Source organism: Arvicanthis niloticus, chromosome 19 (genome assembly GCF_011762505.2).
Source record: "Arvicanthis niloticus isolate mArvNil1 chromosome 19, mArvNil1.pat.X, whole genome shotgun sequence".
NCBI classification, from domain to species: domain Eukaryota; kingdom Metazoa; phylum Chordata; class Mammalia; order Rodentia; family Muridae; genus Arvicanthis; species Arvicanthis niloticus.
Genome location: NC_047676.1, coordinates 28,054,394 through 28,077,612, shown reverse-complemented (window position 1 = coordinate 28,077,612; position 23,219 = coordinate 28,054,394). Strand labels below are relative to the sequence as shown.

At 39.2% G+C, this 23,219-nt stretch overlaps 1 protein-coding gene across 6 annotated transcripts in view; it reads left to right on the top strand.

The window, feature by feature from the left end:
* Capsl (calcyphosine like) overlaps positions 1–21,013 on the top strand; it is a 73,110-nt gene extending 52,097 nt beyond the window's left edge. For 3 of the 6 annotated variants that reach the window (XM_076916104.1, XM_076916102.1, XM_076916103.1), the window contains 5 exons: positions 5,371–5,548; positions 6,154–6,363; positions 9,393–9,428; positions 13,471–13,559; positions 16,493–21,013. In XM_076916104.1, the coding sequence (XP_076772219.1) occupies positions 5,371–5,548; positions 6,154–6,363; positions 9,393–9,428; positions 13,471–13,559; positions 16,493–16,514 (535 nt within the window). In that variant the 3' untranslated portion in view covers positions 16,515–21,013. Of the gene's footprint in view, positions 1–5,370; positions 5,549–6,153; positions 6,364–9,392; positions 9,672–13,470; positions 13,560–16,492 lie in introns of those variants that run through there. The other 3 variants (XM_076916105.1, XM_076916106.1, XM_034523628.2) reach the window with 3 other exon arrangements.
* The last annotated feature ends 2,206 nt before the right edge of the window (positions 21,014–23,219 follow it).

Below are 23,219 nucleotides of genomic sequence, written 5' to 3'. Positions count from 1 at the left end.
AAGGCCTTCCCCAAAGCTGGGGTAGAGGAAGGAGACAGATCAGAGATTAAAGAATTTGGAAAACAGTCATGGTGGCACATGCCTGTCATCCTAGCACTGGAAGGTGGAGGCTACATGACCAGCAGTCCAATGTCTTTTCTGGCTAAAGGCCAGCAGCTTTGGCTACATGAGATTGCATCTAAGAGTTTGCTCCTAGCCAGGCTATCAAGTCTTACTTGTCTCTGTAACTGCTCATGGGATAACTGAGTGGTCATTCCCAGTAGCATTCTGTGGATCAGACGATTCGTCTTATATTCTCTGACATTTGATAGTGTGACTAAACATGAGGACATGAGGACTGAAAATCCCAAGAAGAAAGGATACTGTGAGCCTCCTAAGGATGGATCTTGTGTGTATTTTAACAAATTATATTGAATATCTTACATAAGCCTGGCCTTGGACGTATTCTGGGGACATCATGGGTAGACAAGCTTCTTCAGGTCACATGGGGGACTGAGACCAAGAGAGTAAGCATCTTCTAAATGTGCCTTTCAGTGGAATAAGTAGTGGAGAACCTTGCTATTAAGGTAGCAGCCCCCCATGACTGGACTGCTTTCTGAGTTCATTGCAAAATGGGAGATTCCCTTTCTCAGCAGGACTTCCATATCTTTGCCTATCTTTGTGTCCCTGAATACAGGAGGTTGACCTTGTCTGGCTTTGTATAAAAAGTGACCTTATACAGAGCTCCCTGTATGGCTGCATAACTCAGCACACATTTCCACCTCTGACTTCCTACTTGCATCATAATTAGGTCCTGTACTATAACCAATCGGCCTTTCCAGATTGCTTGATGCCATGACCAATTAGCCCTTTCCACCTGTACCCCCCAAAAGCCATTATATACCTTATCCCTAAAACAACAATGTAGACTCGTCTCACTGCAGCAGTCTCCTGAGGTCATTTTGTCCATACTCATGGCTGTCTGAACCCAGCTCTCTGCCTGTGCTCCCCCTTTCCCTTCAGGATTGTGGCCAACAGCCTCCTGGGAGAAAAAGGGGGCGCATACAAGAAGGTGTTTGATAAAGAATTGCAGGATGGCTTTGTCAGGAGAATCCAACCTCACACCCAAAGATGCCAGAAATCTATTCTTAGCACCGCAAAAAGAAAAAAAAAAAATCCCAAGAAACAAATTCTCACTCTCATGCTTTTCTTAAACTAAGTTTGACTCAGGGATATAGATACATGGACCTGGGCAGTCATGCTCTCATAGGCCACTTCCTTTCAGTGTTGTGTGGTTCCAACCTCTAGGTCTTTCACCTTGGATTCATTTCTTTGTGTTCAGAGCAGACATCAGAGAAACGCTGACTTGTCTTCCAGTATTGATGATAATGTTGGATGCTTCCTGCTGCCCATGCCATTCCCACCATTTGTTACCTTCACCCAGTCTAGTCTTTCCAATGTGAGCTGAGACCATCTCACCATGGGCTTTCTGCTTAAACTGCCATCTGTCTCCATTGTTGCCCGTGGTGTCTCTTAGTCTGTCCTCAATTCATACAGAAGGGAGCCCTTTTTGTACCTTTGCCTTAAAATCTACTGAAAGGCAGGCACTCCCCTTTCTTTTAAATCTGTAGTCCAGTAAATATGTCCACACAAACACGACCATTCTCAGCAGCCTTGCCTTTAAAGGCCATCCCTTCAGTCAGTATCTACCATCTGCCAACCTCCAGAACACTTATTCTGTGAAACAGAGGTTCATAGAACCATCTTCCCAGCCTGTTGTAAGTATTTATTCTCAAGGTTAACATAAAGTGACTATTATTATTTTGACATCTTTACTTTTTAACACTGAAGTCTGGAGAATTTCAGTAGTATTTATTTTTTCTTAAATAATTTCTAGTATCCAAAAAAAAATTATTTAGCTGCTGTTTCTAGTCATACCTTGGATTCATCATACATCCTATGCCCTGCTGAGATAGCTCATTCTTACTTTATCCCCTTGTACACACTAGACAGAAAATTCTCTCTTGAGCTTTAGTTTGTATCTTATATAAGAAAGATATAAGCTAAGTTTTTAACCAATTGGCAGCTAGTGAAATCTCTGCTAGTTGCTTTACTATCTCACAAGATGAATCAGTTCTTTCTATAAATGAAGCTACCAACACTCATTATTCCTTGAGTTGGAAAACCGAGGACTATCTTCATCAGCCCACCACACTGATGTCATGACTTCTATAGTAACTTCAGGTCTCTTCTCATATTTTCATCTCAGTTGCTCATGTGCAGACACTCAATCCCTTCCCCTGGGCTTTTATCACAGCACCTTAACTGGTTCATTCACTTCCAAAGTTTCTGCATTATAATTCTTTCAACTAGCTATGTCTAAGTGTGTCTCTAATATTTTATCCTTTTGACATCTGCTCATGAAAACTATGTAGTTACCTTTTAAACATGTAACAAAGCTTAAGTCATTTAGAATTTGAGATTAAAATTCTTCATGTTTTTCTATGGATCGACTTGTCCATGTTTATTACATCTTTTTGAACCTTTGGTAGCTTTTTGTTTACACAAATGGACAAGGGCTGTCCTACAAACTATTGTTGATCTGAAAAGGCTTATCTTTGACAGAACTCAGAATAACTGATCACCTCTCTTTCTCCCTCTCCCTCCCCCTCTCCTTCCTCCTCTCCCTCTCTCTCCTCTCCCTCTCCCTCTCCCTCCCCTCCCTCTCCCTCTCCTTTCCCCTCCCTCTCCCTCCCCTCCCTCTCCCTTCCCCTCCCTCTCCCTTTCCCCTCCCTCTCCTCTCCCCCTCCCTTCCTCCTCCCCCTCCCTTCCTCCTCCTCTCCCTCCCCTCCCTCTCCCTCCCCACCTCCCCTTCCCTTTTCCCTTCCCCTCCCTTCCCCCTCCCCCTCTCCTTCCCTCCCTCTATTCCTCCCTCCCTCTCTCCTCTATTTCTCTGAATTTCTTAAGGATAGAGTGTCTTATTCACCTTTGTATTTCCCATTACAAGTTTAATCTAACATATGGCAGCTTATAGATAGATATCCAACTGATGTTGAAGTTAATTGAACAATACAAGACATGTTAACAATACAGTATTTGTTTAAGATTTATCTGTAGCAGTTGCTGATCAATCCTACTCAAATCACCCCAGCAGTGTTGGTGTGCTTCCCTTGCCACCCGCCCCAGTGTTCTGGGTGCACTTTCTTTGCTACACACCCCAGTGTTCTGAGTTCCTGAATGAAGGACACACACATGCAACCTTATATTTTAGTATGCCTTCAACAGCTCAATGGTTGGGTCACTCCAAAACCTCCACATGGTTAACACTCTCTCTTCTCCGATATTCCTGAATTTTTACTTACTAAAACTTATATTATATCCTGGCCACCCTGGACCCAGGTCTGCAGCCCTCCTGGGCCATGATCCCTGACTCTTACATGTTGACAGTCTCTTTGTCCTACACTTCTCAGGCCTGGTCTTTCTCCTTTCTCAGCATGGTGGTTCTAAATCCTCCTTCCTTTCTTGGTCTGGTCCCCTTGCCAGGGAATCCTAAAGTCCTGCCTCTGTTTCCCTGCCCAACCATTGATTGCCAGCAACTTTATTTACCAATCAGAACAAACTGGGGGCAGGGACCCTCAGCATCTTACATGCAGATTCTTGTGCAATTTGGGGAACCCATTTAACATAATACAAGCATTAGACCAAATTCACAACATTTGTCACTTAAAGAAGAAACTTATCAATCCACTTCTAATAGAAGGAAAATTTGTTCATTAACTCATCTAGTTGAAGAATATTAGTAGAGTTATTGTTACATAGTAAAGTTATTACAATGTAAAACAGTTGGGCTCTGCTATCATATAGCCCATGTTCAGGTCTGTTTGGTGTGCTTATTCAATATTCAAAGTGTTCTTGTTCTGTTTTTATTTTTCTAAATATATGGGACACAAAGGAATAAGAAACTGAAAATTTATTTATTTTTATGTTTTGCATTGCCATTCAGTGTAGATGGTCTCATTGTGGCATTTTACACATATGCATCATCCATTTTTCTACTCCTTACTGGTCTACTTTCTCCCCATAGTCAGGCCTCAGCTTCTTTGTCATTTGCATCTGAATTGCTCATTGCAGAACTTGTGAAGAGAACTTGTAAGTTGTAACTTAGAAATTGCCTATTATTTTAGCTTTAACTAGAAATGAAGGATCAGCAGTGTAGTCTTTTATAGAAAGTGAGGCCCAGAGTGGTAATAAGTTACGCTCAAGTTTACATAGCTGGTGTTACTGTAGAGCTAGAAGACAAGCTTGTCTTTTTGAAATCCTAAATGATAACTCTGTCTCTTATGAGTGAAAACATAATTCTTGGGGCTTTTGTATTGGGAGTGGGGTATGGTGGGAAAGAAGAGAAAGGGTGGGAAAGAGGAAGATCATAACAGTGTGCTATGAAATTCATAGAAAGACCTTAAGCATCACAAGATCAATAAGTAGATATATCATCTCTTCCATAAAAATAGTAAGTATCATGTATTTGGAATGATTAGATTCCTTGGCTGTAACCGATGTGTTTCTAAGCAGCTTTCTGTAGACAAAATAACATCCATTCAGTTTTTGTGGTCAGTGCACATATGGTGGAGAAATTAGAGACTTTATTTGTGCTCAATATTAGGTTCTAGAAATTTTACCAAGATTAATATGGTACTATTATTCAATTGCTTGTCCACATTTTTTTCCTGCCATTTCTTTTAGTAGAAGACAAGGAAACTATGGGTTTATTAGCAAACATGAATTTCTGAAAACATTACCTATGCTAGTAGCTATTCATTATAATAACAAGATAATAAGCCTACAAGAATGACAAGTTTATTTTGGCTGACAGTTTCCAAGGCTTCAGTCTAGGATCACTGAACTTTATTGCTTTGGGCCTGTGGCAAGGCAATGCATCAACCCAAAGAACAGGCAGTAGGGATAAATATCCCTTGCAAAGACATGACTGCAAACATCTGACATCTTTCCACGAGGTCTCTGTGGGCATCACTAACCTCCAGGTCCACAGAGCACCCGACAGCCAAGCCTTCACACCTAGATCTTCAGGAGACAGAAAAGATCCAAACTATTGTCCGTGCCATATACTTAGAATCAAACAGTGCAATTGTAGCATTCTCTGTGGATTTGTATGCCCATGCACATGTGTGTTTGAAGGTTCGCTTACTGGATGAAGTGCCAAAGGAAACCTCTGCACTTGGCAGTGAGGCTATGGGAGAAAACTAAAACTTCTGTGTTGTACTTTAAAGACAAAGAGGGGTGGTTTGCTCTTTGCATTTTCTCACTTACACATTGTTTTTATGTTTTCATCTATTTTTTGCTATTAATTTTGTTTCATATTGTTATCTTCAGAGTATTTCGGATTATGGATGACAATAACAACCGAACCCTTGATTTCAAAGAATTTTTAAAAGGCTTAAATGATTATGCTGTGGTCATGGAAAAAGAGGAGGCAGAAGAACTTTTCCGGAGATTCGATAGAGATGGGAATGGAACGATAGACTTCAATGAGTTTCTACTCACATTAAGAGTAAGTGTGAGCCCATGTGAGGATTCAGTATTGATAGTGAAGCCAGGGACTTGAACCAAACCAATCACTCACTGCCATGAACATTTGTAAGCAAAGGGTATTTGGACAACATGGTATACTTTGTGACACACTGTAGCTTCTATGACAAGATGGGTGTTGTTTCTTATTTATTTACTCGCTTGTTTATAATTTCTGGTTTCTTTTGAGGGGGGAGGTTGCAAGGATAGAGGGCAGATCTGAAGGGACAGGGAGATGAGTGAGATTGAAGTATATAATGTGAAATTCACAAAGAATCAGTAAAAAGTTAAGAAAAAAAGAGTAAGCATGGTCCTCAACCCTACTCCCATGGATCAATATTTTCTGCTGAGGAGTTTGGCTTTCTTGTGTTTTAGGGTTAGCTGCTACCTCAAGGCTTGTTTCCAGAACTGGCTAGTATATCTCAGAGAGTGTGGGCAAAACACTGTGAAACAGCCGAGGGACTTTCTGAAACATCTTAGTTAGTGGTATGCAAGCAATTTCACACTGTTAAAAGGAGTAAGGAATCACATCTGCAGCAGAAGAGGCTCATTTGCATGTGTATTTCTCCATCTTCTTTATTTATCTAGCCCCCAATGTCCAGAGCCAGAAAAGAGGTAATCATGAAAGCTTTCAGAAAGTTAGACAAAACTGGAGATGGGGTTATAACCATCGAAGACCTTCGTGAAGTTTATAACGCTAAACATCATCCAAAGTATCAAAATGGGGAATGGACGGAGGAACAAGTCTTTAGGAAATTTCTGGATAACTTTGACTCACCCTATGATAAAGATGGATTGGTAAGTGAAAAAGATGAATCCAAATGCAATTTATCTACCCCAATTAAAATTGTAAATGAGAAATAGGTTTGGATACTTACAAATCTCAATATGTTGACCCCATAACTGTTACAAATAGAAGAAAACATTCCTTGGTGGCCATATGAATGGTTGAAAACTAAAGTGATAAAATATTCACTTCGAACGTGTAATAAGACAGGCATCTCTTTCTTAGTAGGAGATCTGTGAGTTACTAATGATTCATCATGGAAAATGTGTTGTTTTGAACATCAGCCCGTTTTATTGTTACTGTATTCCCTATGTGCAGCTAGCTATATTCTCATGAAGTGGATTACAATAAAAGCATGCTTGATTTTAAATGAGACCAAGATGCTTTGGAGCAGACTCACAAGGCCTTTCAGGATGTTTGGCTCCTTTTACTCTTGCCCTCAGGAGCATCGTTCGCCTTCACACTTGACTGTGTGAAAAGAGGCCGTTGGTAAAGGAGTCTCAGAGAGAAGAATTTACCCTGACTCACTCTTTAGTCAGTTCTGAGATTAGTGTGCACATCTAAATTACAGTGAACTTCAAGACAAAGGCAACTCCATCTTCATCAATTGCTAGCTACCTTCAAGTATACAAAATGTGTAACGGGAGAGATGGAATAAGATGCATAAGCTCTCTGTTTAACCAGTTGGAGGCAGTTTTTGTCTTAGATGATCTGATATTTATGGGGTTGGGGGAGGGGAATGCCTCAGCAGCAGCAGCAGCAGCAGCAACAGCAGCAGCAGCAGCAGCAGCAGCAGCAGCAGCAGCAGCAGCAGCAGCAGCAGCAAGAGCAGAACCTTTGAAACTTTAGGCCATAGAAAAGGTGACTGGGACAGTGACTAGGAAGGGATAGTGGATATGGTAAGAAGCAGCAAGCCTCCTCCCTCTGAAGAGAATTTCCCCCTCCCTTTCCCAGAAAGCCCGATGACTTGTCTTATTATCACTGGGTGGGAGGTAAGAAGGGGAAGTTCCCTTCCTGCTGACATTTTGCAGACAGACATGGAGAAGTAGCTGAAGTAGTGTCTTGTAGGTTGAAGAATTGTGACAGCAGATACAAGAGAGTCCCAGCTTCTGTTGGGCAGCCAAATGTCTAGGACAGAAATAACAGAACAGCGTGTTTCCTCTAGTACTGCTGTCTTTGATCTCCAAGATGTCAGAGAAAAATAGCCAACTGCCATTTCCCCTAATAGCTCAGCTCTACATGGGTCCTTGTTGTCTCTGGTTCCTCCTGCAGGTGGTTCCTCTTTGTCACAGGGGAAATGTCAGCTGCCCTTGTCTCCTTGTCTCTAACAAGTCCAAGTAGCCATTTGTGATTCAACTGATTTAACGTCCCCGTTTCATCTCCTTCTGACATTTATCTTAATCAGTCACGGTGATCTCTCAAATTCTCAAAAGGTTATTGAGGGTTTTTTTTTTTTGGGGTAGTTACAATATTTGATGTTGCTTGAGTACCATAAGCCTGGTAATGTTGAGTATTAGCTGTTCATTATCATTGGGGGGGGGTGAAAATTGAGATTTCTAGCTATACTGAGGAACTACAAAACCCGACATTTAGAAAGACATACCCTAAGTCTTTGCATATTTAATGTATGCCTCATATTTAATGTACGCTCACACACCCCCATATTTGAGATTCTTACATCTAAGTCATATAAAAAGCTTATTTTTAATTACTAAACATAGTCTATACACAGCCTTATTTAATATAACAATAAATTTGAACAATATTATTGGATACTTATCACCTAGCAGTTTTCTAAGGCTTCACAGATATCTTATTTAATAGGCATAACAAATATGTTCATCAAAGTGATTCAAACTTTTATGGGTTCTGGGAATTGAACCCAGGTACTCTAAAAGAAAAGCCAGCCCTCTTACTGCTGAGCCATCTCTCCATCCCTCAAACTTTTATAGTTTTACTAACATCCTAAGAGCCATAGTATATTGTAGACAAAAACTGACCCTATGACAAACACTTTAACATAGAGAATAATTCCCATGTGTACATTATTTATTTGTATTTTCAGATCCACTATTCACTTAATTCAGGGTCATTTTTTCCTAAAGTCTTTCACTGGTTTTGAGGGAAGAGGTTTGGGGAAGATTATAGATTTGGTTAGCTTATTGCTTTTCGTTTTGTTTTGTTTAATTTTCCTGTTGGTCAATGAACCCCGAATGAACATGAAAGGGAGGCTAATGGTTCTAAAGATTAGTGGGACAGATTAAGTTGTTATGGACTAGAAACAATTCTTCAGTTATTTATCTTATCAAGTTCCTTTCTTGTAATGATTTTATCTTTTGACTTAGAAGTTGTCATCTCCTATTAGTTTATGAGACTTTCCCTCATTCTCTGTCCCCCAAATCCTATGAATCTTAACATGAATAAACACATCTGCTGATATGCTCATCAGTCAGTCATATGCAGTACACAGTGGAGAGGCCGGGGAAGGCTGGGAGGAAAGCAGCAGAAGGTTGTGTTTCTGCTTACTCTCAGCCTTGAATGAGGAATTCATACCTAAGAAATGAATGCAAACCACATGTGTTTTACTAGAAATGACTTTCTTTAACCATAGAACAAAGCATTTACTGAAAGGTGAGACATTGCTTATGCTGACATAGGACATAGCCTGCTTCTGACATGTGCCAGACAGTATTAACTGAGGCTGAAGGACACATATTTCTTATTCTGAGTCTAGTCTCTTGTGTCTGAACTAACAAGCCTCACTTCTTAAAGCAAAGATGTCACTCACTCCATGACTGTCTCTCCACTTAGGATGGCTTGGATATTTTCACAGGTCACCTCTCCTCCTGCCCTGAGTCACTCTCACCATTATCTTTGGCTTGGTTTCATCTTTTCTTTTAGGTTTGCTCCTCAGCTGGAATCCCATAGGAATAAATAAATCCTTGCTGGGATTGCTCTTTCTCTTTACAGGGCTGGAAGGGAAGCCTCCATTGAAACAAGAAGCAAAGTGTTCTTTTTCTTTCTGACTTTGCCACTACAGGTGACCCCTGAGGAATTCATGAACTACTATGCAGGTGTAAGTGCATCCATTGACACAGACGTGTACTTCATCATCATGATGACCACTGCCTGGAAGCTCTAAATACCTGGCCCTGGAGACCAGGCTATGTATGCAGTCACGTGACTCCAATTGATTAAGCTCCACCCCCGAACTCAGAATGCTCTTTTATTCACTGTTCATTGCACAGACTCTTCTTTGCCAACACACTGTATTTCTAGAACTGACAAAAGAACAGAAATAAAGTCGCTAAGTAATTAACTAAGGGTTTGCCTCCTTTGAAACTATTTCCTTATCTCTAAAATAAGAATTATTAAATTTACATCTCTGAATTTCCTAACACTGTGGCTGATTCACACAGATACTTAACCAACTTTGGCTTGTCTGCCTTGGTCATCAATGAAATCTTGAATATTTTAATTATGATCTCATGTTTGCTCAGATAACCAGTATATTTTCATCTTTAATCCAGGTATGAGAATTCCTTTATTTATATAGTAAAATCTTAAGAGTTTTAGTCTCAATTTGGGGATCAGAAAGAAACAATATCCTAGATTCAATAATTTCTACAAGTGAATCTGGCATTTTACTCCTTGGAGTCTATGAAAGCATTGCTTTGACAAATAGATTGAACATGACCATTGGTTTGTTTGACTGTATTGTTTTTTAAAGACAGATGTGAGAGTGGAGGTGATTTCTTTGAAGGGTAGACCCGTGGCTGTTTAACACTTCCCTGGGCTAGACTCTACTCTTTTATATGTAACAGCTTCACTGTGGTAACTAGCAAACGCTCCTTTTTTTGCAATGTTTAACTCTTGTCTGATGTCACCCATCATTGTTGACAATTCTATCCATCCAAAGAGGATGGGTGTGGCACAGAATAAAATCAAAGAACATTCCAAAGTAGAGTTTCCATCTTGACACTTCATGACTTCAATTCTCCTTCTTGAACTCAGCCCTGCTTGTATATGCTTGTATATTATTGACATGAGAGAACTGACCCACAGGGGCTAGTGGATATTTACAGGAAGCCCCAGAAATGAGAGAAACAGAGCCTGAAGCTGCAGTTTCTACTCTGAATGGACACACAACACAGTGTGCAGCCTCTGGTTTGGGGCTGGGAGGAATTCTAGCTGCTTTTCTTGCTTGAAAGTCCTTGTACAGACCCTATATCTGGCTACCCGTAGGCATTGGCTTATGGACATAGATTTGGTTAATGGTGTCTTCACCATTATGACTTTATCTTATGACTTTAAGAAGCTCCATAGTGTGGGTCTGAAGATGCTTTGTTTTAATTTTACCCCATCCCCATTACTTAATTCTTTTTTTACACACTTCTCTAAGTTGATATTAGGAATGATATTGATTTAAAACCTGCGGAAACAAGTGTTGCAAGTTGAGAATTATATCATTCTTTATTAGTGTGTCTTGCTTTTGTTTCTTGTTAGGGAAGTTCAACTTATTTGTCTTAATACTGGCTGGAAAAGAGGCCTTTATCTTGAGATTGGGCATGAATGTCTTCATGTCATAGGAAGCCAGCCTCTCCCCACACCCCAACCCCAATAATTATACAAGCCATATTTTCCATTGGATTTACTAACTCATCTTTTTAGAGAATGGCAGGGCAATCAATACCAAATGTAATAAGAAAATATTTATAAGTCATATAGGAAGCACAACTATGCAGGAAGGTATCATTTTAAAAGCATGTACCCTGCAAACTGTGGCTCAGGAGAAGTCTCCTGTGTCCTAGGCATGGTGGATATCAAGCCTACTTCTCTGGATAGATTTATGTCTTTGATATTCTGGGTATGACTCATGTCTTGCTTAATGGGGGTTATGAAGTGAGCATGTGATTCTGAGCCCAGCCTAGGTCATGACTTTCAGCTCTGTTTCTTCCAGTGATATTTTGCTTCCTGTCTTATGGGGGTTCAGGACACAACAATCTAATTTTAGATAACTCTTGTCTCACTGTGCACATTCAGTTGCCTCCCTTTCATAGGTTTATGTTCTGGACTCAGGAACAAGATTCCACCAAGGCCCTCTCTCACCTTAGAGAAACAAGGTCTCTTAAGAACCTAACATCCAAGGGATACTGCATCCCTACTTCAATTTCATGTGTGATTTTTTTTTTTTACACAAACAGTCAAGAATGACTTATTAATTCACTCCTAGTAGCTACGGAAGAAAGAGAGAAAAGCCATTTAAAGATATTTTCTAACAACTTAATAAACATGCTTCCAATTTATTTAACTTCTAGATTTTAAACAGAGTTCCACCTGTAAAATGAGAAGTAACCACTTGGGTCAGAAGGCAGAACACAACACAAATCCTTAAACACATTCCTAGGGAAGACTTTTTCTACTGGACATGGATCCAATACAGGAAAGGAGAGAGGGTAGAATTATTAGCCTTTTTAATGAAATAAAACTAATGCATGTAGACATTTCCAAGCTGGAATCTTCTGACCAAGCCAAAGCTTGGCTGAAATACTACCTAATACTGAACCTGGAAGGTGTCTTTCAGAACATAGCCTTGTGTAAGAATGGGAAGAGACTTAGTTACTGACAAGAGCTGGATTCCAGTCTCAGTGCAAATGAGAAACAAAATGCATTGAATTAGGTATAGATTGGAGCAGAATCCCTCCTCAATCTGAAGAACTACTTTCTCACCACTCTCTTGTTCTTGGTAGGATCTTTCCACCCCTGTGTAACAGTTCATTTGCTCCGTGTAGTTTATATGCATGAGGATAGTTCCAGTTCAGACTCTCATATCACATCGAAGGCAGGCATGGCAGCCCTCCACGTCACCTGCCAACTGATTCAGCATGTAATATAATGACTCAGCATGCATGGCTTGCCAGTAAAAATATCTTGATAATTATTTACTGAACTTCATGCTCTTCTCTGGAGTGGGCATGGGACAGTGAATTTGATCCTACCAGTGGCCTGTAAACCAAATTGACATTCAACAGTTGATAGATGAGAGATAGTGGGGAAGGTGTACAACCTAACATTGAAATTTCCTTCTCCAACCCTCACCTAGCCTTTCAGGTAGACAGCTAGAGTCCATCATATGGCACTGTGTGAAGGAATTACAACTTAATAAACATGCTTCTTAACATCTTAACAGTTAATCTTAACAGTCTGCTATGACAGTGTGAGCATATTTCAATGCATATCCTATTTGTGAGGGAAGATAGTGGATGTATTCATTCAGTTGTCCTGGCCAATGTAGATTGTCTTATTGGACCATGAGAGTACAAGTAAGAAGTGACCCCATTCATGAATCTACCTACGGTTAGTCTGTTACATTGATATTTAATCAAGGAAGGAGTTAGCTGGTATGTGGGTACTCTTCTACTCCTGTTTGATAAAATTGTATTAGGAACTTGTGACTCACATACATTCATTTCTGCAAATCTGTTTTGAGTACAGAATACAAAATATATAACTTCAAACTTTCCAAATTGGCCAACAAATTGGCTTATCTTCTTGGAAATTATTATTATTTTAATTAAAGAAATCTATTTGATGCAGCAAAAGAAATTTTAGTCACGGGACTGCTTTTGACTCAAAGGGAGAACAAAGATTTTTGAGGGGCTTTAAAACTAAGAGCTTCTCGAATACAACAACAAGATTTTAAATCTTAAAAAATACTGTGGCTCAAAGTACAAAGAAAAGCTCCAAGAATCTGCTGTATAAGAGATTAGTTTGACAGACCATCTTCTCAGCCTAGTTTAACTCCTCCAAGTTGCTTAGATGAAAACTGTGTACTCAGGTTAGAGCTGGCTAAGTTCTTTTGTTTTAACAGAAAAGACCTCACCAAGTTAATGCTGCAAATTGTTCCTTCTAAAATAGACGACGGGTGGAATCTGTTGAAAGATATATAAGCAAATGATTGATGGGACTTCTGAGAACATTGTTGTGAGAAGACATTCTCTCTGGGTTGGTGTGGTGAGAGGCTGTGGTGAAGCAGCCCTTCCTCTCTGAGAATACAGCGGTCTTCTAGTTTAATTCTCACACCTGCTTTGCCAAAGCCAGTTTTTTCTTCCCCTCAGAAAAAAGTAATGGAAGTAAAACTCACTGAGAATACAAACCACGCACTGGCAGCTGAGTCTCTGATATGGATCTCACACGTAGCAGAAAGGTAAAGTACACCGCAGGAAAAACCCCTCAAAATGTCATTTTTTTTTTAAAATCACTTGTATTGGATTCTTCTCCTGATTCTTCATAACAGAATTTACTGACCTTAACACTCGGCACTCAGACACTGGTATTGATCTTGTAGCATCTTTCTCTAGTGCTTTAAGATACCAGAGGCTGGTATTTTAGAAATGCTTAGGCTGTGTACAGAACTCGTGACAATCATCTGTCTGAGAGAGACTCAAAACAGAAAGGGAACCCAACATGGAGAGAAAATAATGGATGGGAGAGTGGCTTGTTCCTTCCAGGATTCCCTTGGGTCTTGGTTCTTCTACACTGATAGGACAAAGTACATCATAAATATGGGGTATTATCTAATGGCAGGTACTGCTTTACTAAGTCCAGGACATTCCATTCGTTTCCAAGGGAACAGAGAAATAAAGTACCATTCTACAAGTTTCATAGTTACTCATGTCTCAAATGTCATTTAGCAATATCATTCAAAATACATTTACTTAAGATCGTTGTTGAAGCTGGAAAGTGCATGCAGTAAATCACTGGGAATTTAAGCTTAACTAATTAGTTATTTAGAAAGTGTTTGAGTAGAAAGTCACTCTTATTTCATCTAAACTAAAACCAAAAACAAATGTTAAATAAATAAATCAATAACGTAACAATACTTACAAGGGCTGTGTCTTCCTATATCCATAGGTTTACGGGAGATATTTATTTGCATGTAAATATAATGAGTATACTAGTGGTGAAAATGTCCCGTACAGCTTTTAAAACAGTCCCAGGCCAATAGTGAGTTGTCATTTTATCACAAAACTGTCGCTCAAGCTACTTTCTCTACAGTGAGATGTTCTCATGCTTAAATATTATCTTGACAGCAAGCAGTTAAGTAGAAATTGAATAAACACTTGTTTCAAAACAGCATTCTACTAGGTAAATAAGAATTTTGATGGTATTTATACTATACATGTTTTATTTAAACTAATGTGTGCTTCCAGCAGTAAGCTCTATGTATGTGAAGTTATCTACTTGTGATAATGAAAACAACTGGGACATCCTCTCTAGTAACCAGAAATTGAGATTTCTGTGAACTACCAGTTTAGACTGGTAAAAAAAAAAAAACATCATTTGGTACTTTCTGAGAGATTTGCCTTTAACAAGTTCTGACTTAGCAGATTTTTTTTTTTAAAATTAAAGGTCAGAAACAGCAACTGTTTGAATAAAAGAACATCTAACTGTGCCAGTAAACAATTTCCAAAGTACGTTTTCTCTCATTACCTAACATGTTACTTGGTTCCTTAGGCTCCCTGGCTGGGCTTTAGATTTTGATAAAAATGCAGTACTTTTTTCCAATATAGAATACTTTACTGTAATGAACTGTAGAGAAGTTAACAGGAATGTATATTTTTGGGGACTGGGCAAGTGTTGATTTTTGTCCCTACTTTAATCTAGATGTGTGATGTTTTGATTGATGACCTTATTACAGTAAAGTGATTGTACTTCAGGGTCATTTATAAATATTATTGGTATGATGTTTCCATTACAGGTGATAACATTTTATTTTGAAAGTGGTGAGTCTTTTTAAAATGCATGACATAATTACTCATAAAATTATCATTTTGACAGCCAAGGATAGGATATTAAAACACAATTTGCTATTATTATTCCTTTCTATTCTTTCCACAGGGTCAGACTATGTTCACCTAAGAGGCTTACCAACTTCATTTCATTTTCAGCCTTGGGTTGTGCTTCTAGGAACAAGAAGGATAGAATAACCCTATTACTAGTGCAAGGAATTGTGGAGGCCAAGAACAAGAAGGGAAGAAGGGGAGGGAGAGAGGAAAGGATAGAGGGAGAGAGGGAGATGTGAAGGAGAGTGGGAGGAAGGGAAACTAGATTCGGGTTACTATTCTTTGTTCTCAGTACAGTCACCTAGCATAGAAAGCCAGGGTTGATCTAATCATGGAAACACACTTTTTGACCATACTGATAAGTCGGATGCTGTACCTTCTATATGGCAATTGTCTTGCACCTGGCTGTTGCCCCTGATGCAGGTAGTATGCATCCTGTCTTCAGAGTGCCCCCTTATGAATTCTGTAAGATGTCCCTTTCTCTAGTTCTATCTCTACATGTATTTGGCCTGGACTCTTCTGAAAAGCATTTATTGTCTGCTCATTTATACTATAAAATCTTTATCCTAAGGCTTAATCATCTCTCTTTATCCATAGAGTATTTATTCCAGGACTTACCCTAAATAACAAAATTCTTAAATCCTCAAGTTCTTTATATGAAATGACATCATTTTTTTTGTTCATAAGTTTCATACTTCTTGTACATATATGGTATAGACACAATTTTACTTACTTTAAATTCTTCCAAAAAAGTTGATGAAATCCATGAATACAGACCCTGTGAGCACAGAGGGTTGACTGTATTAATCATGATCACAAGTAGGCAGTGTACATTCTAGAGCAGGACTGCCTCATAGGACTTGCTGTAGTGTCAGAATTGATCTCATCTATGTTTTCAAGTAGGCCAGTTGCTGGCTAAATGTAGCTGGTCAGCAGAGGGAGTATGGTCAGTTCCCAAGAAATTTGATTTTTTCATTAGACTTCATTTTAATTAGCATAAATTCAAACACCTATATATGGTCAATGACTACCTTATTGTGTGACGTGAAAGAGATCTAGAGATCAATAGTAATGTCCTGAGGAAGGAGTTTATACAACTGAGATGCAGGTGAGTCTTTGGCTGCCCACTGTAAATATCCCAACTCAGAAAACAGGACAAATTCTTGCTGATTTAGGCAATGCTGCTAGATCATTTGTTGCAAACCACACATATAGCTAGTGTCTTGGGAGAAATGAAGTATATGGCTCTCATATTTTGACACTGTTTCTTCCACCCTTACCTTCTTCCTTTCAGGTTTCAGAGGAAGACTTTCTGAATTATTATGCAGGCGTCAGCGCTTCAATCGACACAGATGCTTATTTCGTTTTGATGATGACAAATTCTTGGAGATTATAAATTCTGTTTAACATCCTCTTGGAGGAAATTGAGAGCTCTCAGAAAGCAGAATGCATTTGCAAGGAGTCTAATGCTATGGATTATAACAAGATGCAAACTAACTCTAGACAAAAACTTCAGGAAACTAACAATTGCTAAGAGAACTATTATTTCCAACAATGAGAGCTCTGATTGGTTATCCAATAAAAAGCAGTTATCCCTGAAACCATATACTCTTAGACAACAAAAGTGGGCTTTGCAGGTTGTATTCATATATTTGTGAGTCTATCTATTTATTATCATCTATCTATCTATCTATCTATCTATCATCTATCTATATCATTTATCTATCACAATAATAAAGAAGAGTCTATACATTTTAGAGGACCTAGAGGGAGGTGATATGGAAGAGGTTGGAGGGAGGGAAAAAAAGGGAGAAGTGATATATTGTACCTTAAACATATTTTAAAAGATAAAACTAAAATGTTTTTTAAAATCCGGTGTTTTAATTGCAATAGCTCTTGAGTAATCTTAATAAGAACTTGAATGTATTCATTTTCACAAATGCTCGAGAATCTAGTTTTAAGTCAATATGAAAGGAAGGAACAAATAAAAGAAGGGAATCATGAACTGAGATTAGGAAGTTGTTTCTGTATAAAAGTCACTTGTATTGGTTATTTCTGTTGTAGTGACACACACACACACACACACACACACACACACACACACACACACACTTCTGTGTTGTTCCTGGTCTTGACTGATGTAAGATCTAATTGTAAGATTTCCTGAATTTACTTACTCTACTGAAATACTTCACATTTTACTCTTGAAAGCATGATTTTCTTCAGCTGCAATTTTTAATGCAAAGTTTAAAACTCAGCAAAGTCCCACGCCATCAAGTACGAGAGACATAAATATAGGAGAAATGGCAGGTGTGCTGGGTAATATACCAGGTTGGAGATTGGACTTTCACGGAATGAGATCACTTATTATCTCAGCAAAAGGATGATGGAGTGGTGGTTATAACTGGATGTATTTTGGAACTTTGTGTTAAACTATGGAGATGGGGTTCATATCATCTGGAGAATTTTTCCAGTGTTTTTTTTTTTTTCTTTAAGAGTTTTATGTAAGAGAAGTGTGTTTACATTATTTCTACACCTCCTTGACCAACTCTAAGTTCTCCCATGTGCCCTCCATTCTCTACCAAATTCATGATATCTTCTTCAATTCTGACTATTATATATACACAAGCACAATATGTACATTGATACACATATACACATACACACACATATGAACACACAACTTACTGACTCCATTTCATTTAGTATTGCTTATATGGACATGTGTTGAGAATGACCACTGGGGTTGTACATTATATTGTGAGGTTTGTTCCGGAAAAAAACAAAAAACAAAAAACAGTTCTTCTTCTCTCAGTAGCTAATGCTTTATTGTAGTTCTTAATCTAGGGGTGGGGCTTTGTAAAATTTCTCTCATCCACATTGGCATATTTTATGGTCATTACTTAGGTTCCATTTATACAAACATATTCTTGAGTTTGCATAAGTGTATCTAAATGATTTCTAGGCACCCTACAGAATATGTACTATAGGTGTGAAACTTGAGTTCTCATTCAGTGATAACTGTTTCTTTACTAACAAAGTTAGCTGAAAGTTAATTGCTCATGTCTGTGGGCCCTTTGTAGCAGAGAACTGAAAGAAATGAGTGGGAGAATATACGGAAAGATGATGCTGTTGTGCTTGTCATGCCTCACTGAACACATGACCCCCTGAGAATTTGGTCAGCATGCTGTTTCTGATTCAGAAGTTTAGGATGGCTGCTAAGCTTCCTAAAGCTGGTCAGTGAACAAGGTTCATTGTGGTGTTGATGTCTCTGGTTTTTAGAGGAGCCTTTGAGTGGAGAAGGGTAGAGATTCTAACTAGTATGCCGTTTGGTGTTTGGCCAGTGATTTTCCCACCTTCACTATTTCATTATACTTTGTAAACTTTGGCTGCTGCTTCACCTGTCTTTCCATAGTCTTTAAAAATCATGAGATGGTGAAAACAATGGCACATAGGCGTGGATTGGAGAGAAACAAACTCCCCACTGGACAAAACATTGAAACTCGGGTCTTGCTAGTGCAGACTCCTAACTCATATCAGTAGTTGCTAAAACTAGACCTCTGGCCACTGGTCAGCTATGGCAAATACAACCCCCTGCTTCCTGGTTGAATCAAAATAATCACAAAGACACATTGAGCTTCTGTCAGTCCCACAGAATGAGAGTAAAGGCTATCACCTATGTTTTTGTTCAAAGTAAGCAAGCTTTATTTTCTGTCTGACAGGCTCTCTTCCTCAGGGGGTGTGGAGAAAACAGCAGCAAACAAAGGAGATAGTGGGGTTGTTATAGCTTGACATACTAAAAGACTAGGGATTTTTCAAGGGTTGGGTTTATTTTGTTGTTGTTGTTACAAAAGAATTTGGCTGCATATTTCAAAATTATTTGGCAGAACATCTGATAAGGGTGGAGGTCAGGCTATGAAAAATGGCTCAAGATGTCATCCCCTTTACCCCCAAAATACCAGGAATTAACTTATTTTGACATGTAACAAGATAGCTTCTGACCTTAAGAGGGAGTCAGGCTGGTCAAGCAATCACTATGATTTTTATATAATACTAATAAGAACTCAGATCTCACTGGCCAAAGCTTAGCAGCCATCCTAAACTTCTGCATTAGAAATAACATTTTGACAAAATTCCCAAATGGTCATGTGTTCAGTGAGGCATGACAAGCACAACAGCATCTTTCTGTGTCTTCTCCTACTTATTTCTTTCAGGTCTCTGCTACAAAGGGCTCAAAGACGTGAGCAATCAACTTTCAGCTAACTTTGTTAGTAAAGAAGCAGTTATCACTGAATGAGAACTCAACCTCCACACCTATAGTATGTATTTTGCAGGGTACCTGGAAGTCATTTAGGTATGCTTATGCAAACTCAACAATATGTTTATATAAATGGAACCTAAGTAATGACCACAAAATATGCCAATGTGGATGAGAAAAGTTTTACAAAACTCCACCCTTAGAGTTCAGCCTGCTGCAGCAACATACAATGGGTTTGGTTGTAATGTATATTTCATGAGCCAAACAAACTTGCTTCTCACAGTCTGGAAGCTGGAAGACAAAATCAAGATGCGGGAAGATTGAATCTAGTTGAGTCTGGTGTGAATCTAACATTAAGGATGTGAGAAACAGCAGCTTAACTCTTCGTTCTAATAAATACAGAGAAATATAGTTCTAAGAGCAAAACTTCTTTCCATTGAGAGCTGACTTAATGGAAGCAGAGTAAAAGTGGTTTTCTGGACAAGCAGCTGTCTCCCTCTTTAAAACCATGGTCCCTGTTGCCTTTCTCTTGATCACAGAAGCAGGCTTGGTGGCCTCAATCCTCTGTGGAGTATGCTGTATAGATCTCAGTCAGGATAAAGAAGAACAGAACTGAGATCCTCCCATTTTTGGCAATTTTAGCAAATATAAAATTAACTTACATAATCACTCAAGGTAATGATTTTCCATAAGGCAAATCCTATCACCAGGGCCTATTGGTATCATTCCAGCACTTGAATGTGTGCTACAGCTCAGTAACAATTCTTTATTTATCTGTCTCTGTGGAAGGCAGGGAGATAGTTTTCATTTATCTAAATTAGGAGGTTATTTTTTTCCTGAGGGGAATTGAAATGATCACATATACTTTAAACTTGTTATTTATCAATGTCGGCAAATGAGAAAAATTTTATTCTAGAGGCAAATCTGTTATTGGAGTACTAATTACAGTCATGAGAGATGTTTAGTCATTTAAGTCAGAGCAAGGGGTTTGAATATTAAAACATGAGAGAATTAAGCTGCTTTCTGCAGCTTGCTAATGAGATCACAATACTCACATCTGAAGACTGTAATAGATAATTGCTGGCCTTTCTTTTTGGATATCTAACTGTAAAAGGGAGACTTTAGTTTCGTTAATATTGTCATGATCTTGCTCTGAATATAGCCAACCTGTCTATCCAGTGATGCTTGGTTTCTTTAGGGAAATTGGCCTATGAACTAGGCCAGATTTCAGTTTTCAGTGTCTTGATTCTTTCTTCTAGCTTCCAGACTGTGAGAAATTTTTTTGTTGTTAGCAAGCAAATCCATTATATGTTGATAACCAGGCTTAGAAGAATAAAGCATCTGAGTTATTAGTTTTATTTAAATTATCACAGCTATCTTAGTATATCTTTGTTGATTATTTTCACGTTGTTTGAATTTGCATTAATGTATCTCCACTGGGCAGACTGCAGAATTCAGCTGCTTTGTGTACATCATGTCAGAGGGAGTGAGAAATAAAGAGTATTATAATCTCAAAAATAAAAAAATGAAAAGTGAATAAATTTTACCTGGAGATCATTTTTATTGGGTATTTTATGTATTTACATTTCAAATGTTATTTCATTTCTCAGTTTCCCCTCTGGAACCTCCTCTCCCATTCCCCTTCCTTGAGCTTCTATGAGGGTACTTCCCCACCCACCCACCCACCCACCCACTCCTACCTCCTTGCCCTGGCATTCCCCTATGTTGGGGCATTGAGCCTTCACAGGACCAAAGGCCTCTCCTCCTATTGATGCCAGACAATGCCTTTCTCTGCTACATATATGGCTGGAGCCATGGGACCCTCCATGTGTACTCTTTGATTGGTGGTTTAGTTTCTGGGAGCTCTGGTGAGTCTGATTGGTTGATATTGTTGTTCTTCCTATGGGGGTTGCAAACCCCTTTAGCTCCTTCAGTCCTTTCTATAACCCCTCCATTGCAGACCCCATGTTCAGTCCAGTGGTTAGCTGCAAGCTTCCACCTCTGTATTTGTCAGGCTCTGGCAAAGCCTCTTAGGAGACAGCTATAACAGGTTCCTGTAAGCAAGCACTTTTTGGCATCCACAGTAGTGTCTGGATTTGGTGTCTATATATAGAATTGATCCCCAGGTGGGGCAGTCTTCTATGGCCTTTTCTTTAGTCTCTGCTCCACATTACCTGGAGATCATTAACTAGAATAACTAATCCTTACAATTTAATAAATCAGGAGGAGACATGTGTTTGTGAATAGAGTGAACACTTTAAGACCTGAAGCTTTGAAACCACTAGGAAGAAAAGTAGAAGAAATTCAAGATACAGAGAAAACCAAAGTGTTTCCAAATACAGCTTCAATATTAGAAGACACACAATAAAAATATGTGAGGTTGAAATTCCAAGGTTTTGCCTGGAGAAGAAAGCAGGTGACATACTGGAGAATGGACAACACTCTGATGGATGTTCATGTGAAAAGGAATTGGTACAAAGAATGTAAATAAAAATAAAATAAAAGAACAAATAATCTACCAATAAATGGGCAAATGAATGGGCCAGAAAGTCCTCAAGGGAAGCAAAACTGTCAATGACTACATGAAATCCTTAGCCATAAAGGATGTGCTAATTAAATTATATTAAAATTCTGTCTCATTATAGGAAAATGATTATCATCAAGAAGATAAGCTCGGGCCTGAAGAGATGGCTCAGTACCGTGGAGCACTGGCTGCTCTTGTAGAGGACCTACATGCCATTCCCAGAATCCATGTAGCAGCTTATAATTGTCTGGAACTCTACGTCTAGGGTAATTATCATCCTCTTCTGACATCAGCAGGCAACAGGCATGCAAACAGTGCACATACACAAACATAGATGGGTACTACACACAAATATACAGATCTTTTTTGTTTAAAGAAGATATACAATGACGGTTATGTGTTGAAGAAACCCATATTCACCCTTGGTGGAACCTCAAATTAACTTTCAACTGCTATGGAAATCAGTATAACTGGTCCTCAAAAGATGGAAAATAAAACTGTCACTTGGCTCTGCTATATATACCATGTTTTGGTACTTACATAAAGAACTCAACTCAGCATATAGAAGATTATGGGACCGTGAAAGGTAGCCTGGTTTCTGGTTGAGCTAAGGCCAGAAACCCTGGTGACCCTGAAGGGACAGTAGGCATTTCACCTGATTCCCAGGCACCAAGCCCTTGTCAGTAGCTACAGCCCTCCATAGCTTTGTGGCCATCAGCCACATAAGGGAAATGCCCAGAGACCCTCCACAGGTAGAGGACAGGTCACATAGACTCAAGACAGATCTCCATTTTAATGAGGTACTTAAAGGCCTGGAGGCTTAGCCAATAAACTTTCCTTCTCAGACATTCCTCCCAGCAAAAGGTATTTAACCTCAGGCCCACCCTGAGAAGTAGGGGTATGGTTTTACTCATACAATTTCCGCCATGACAACAAATTCCTTAAAACCATCGACTGCCTTTTACATTGGGATCCACCATGGGAAGCCATGGAGAAGGCCTTTGCCTATAGAGCTTTCATCTAATCTCTCGTAGAAGGCCTCTCTGCACTGCCAGCCACAGTACCACCAAGCTGAAGCCAAGCTCAAGCTCAAGCTTGCTGCTGTCAAGCTAAAGATTCTCCCCCATGGGACCAGCTGGAGCTCCCCCCTTTTCCCCTTTGGCCCAGAGCCAGATCCAGCCCATGGCCCCACTCAGTTCTCAGCTCTTCTCCAGCTCCCAGTTGTGCCTAAGTGTCCAA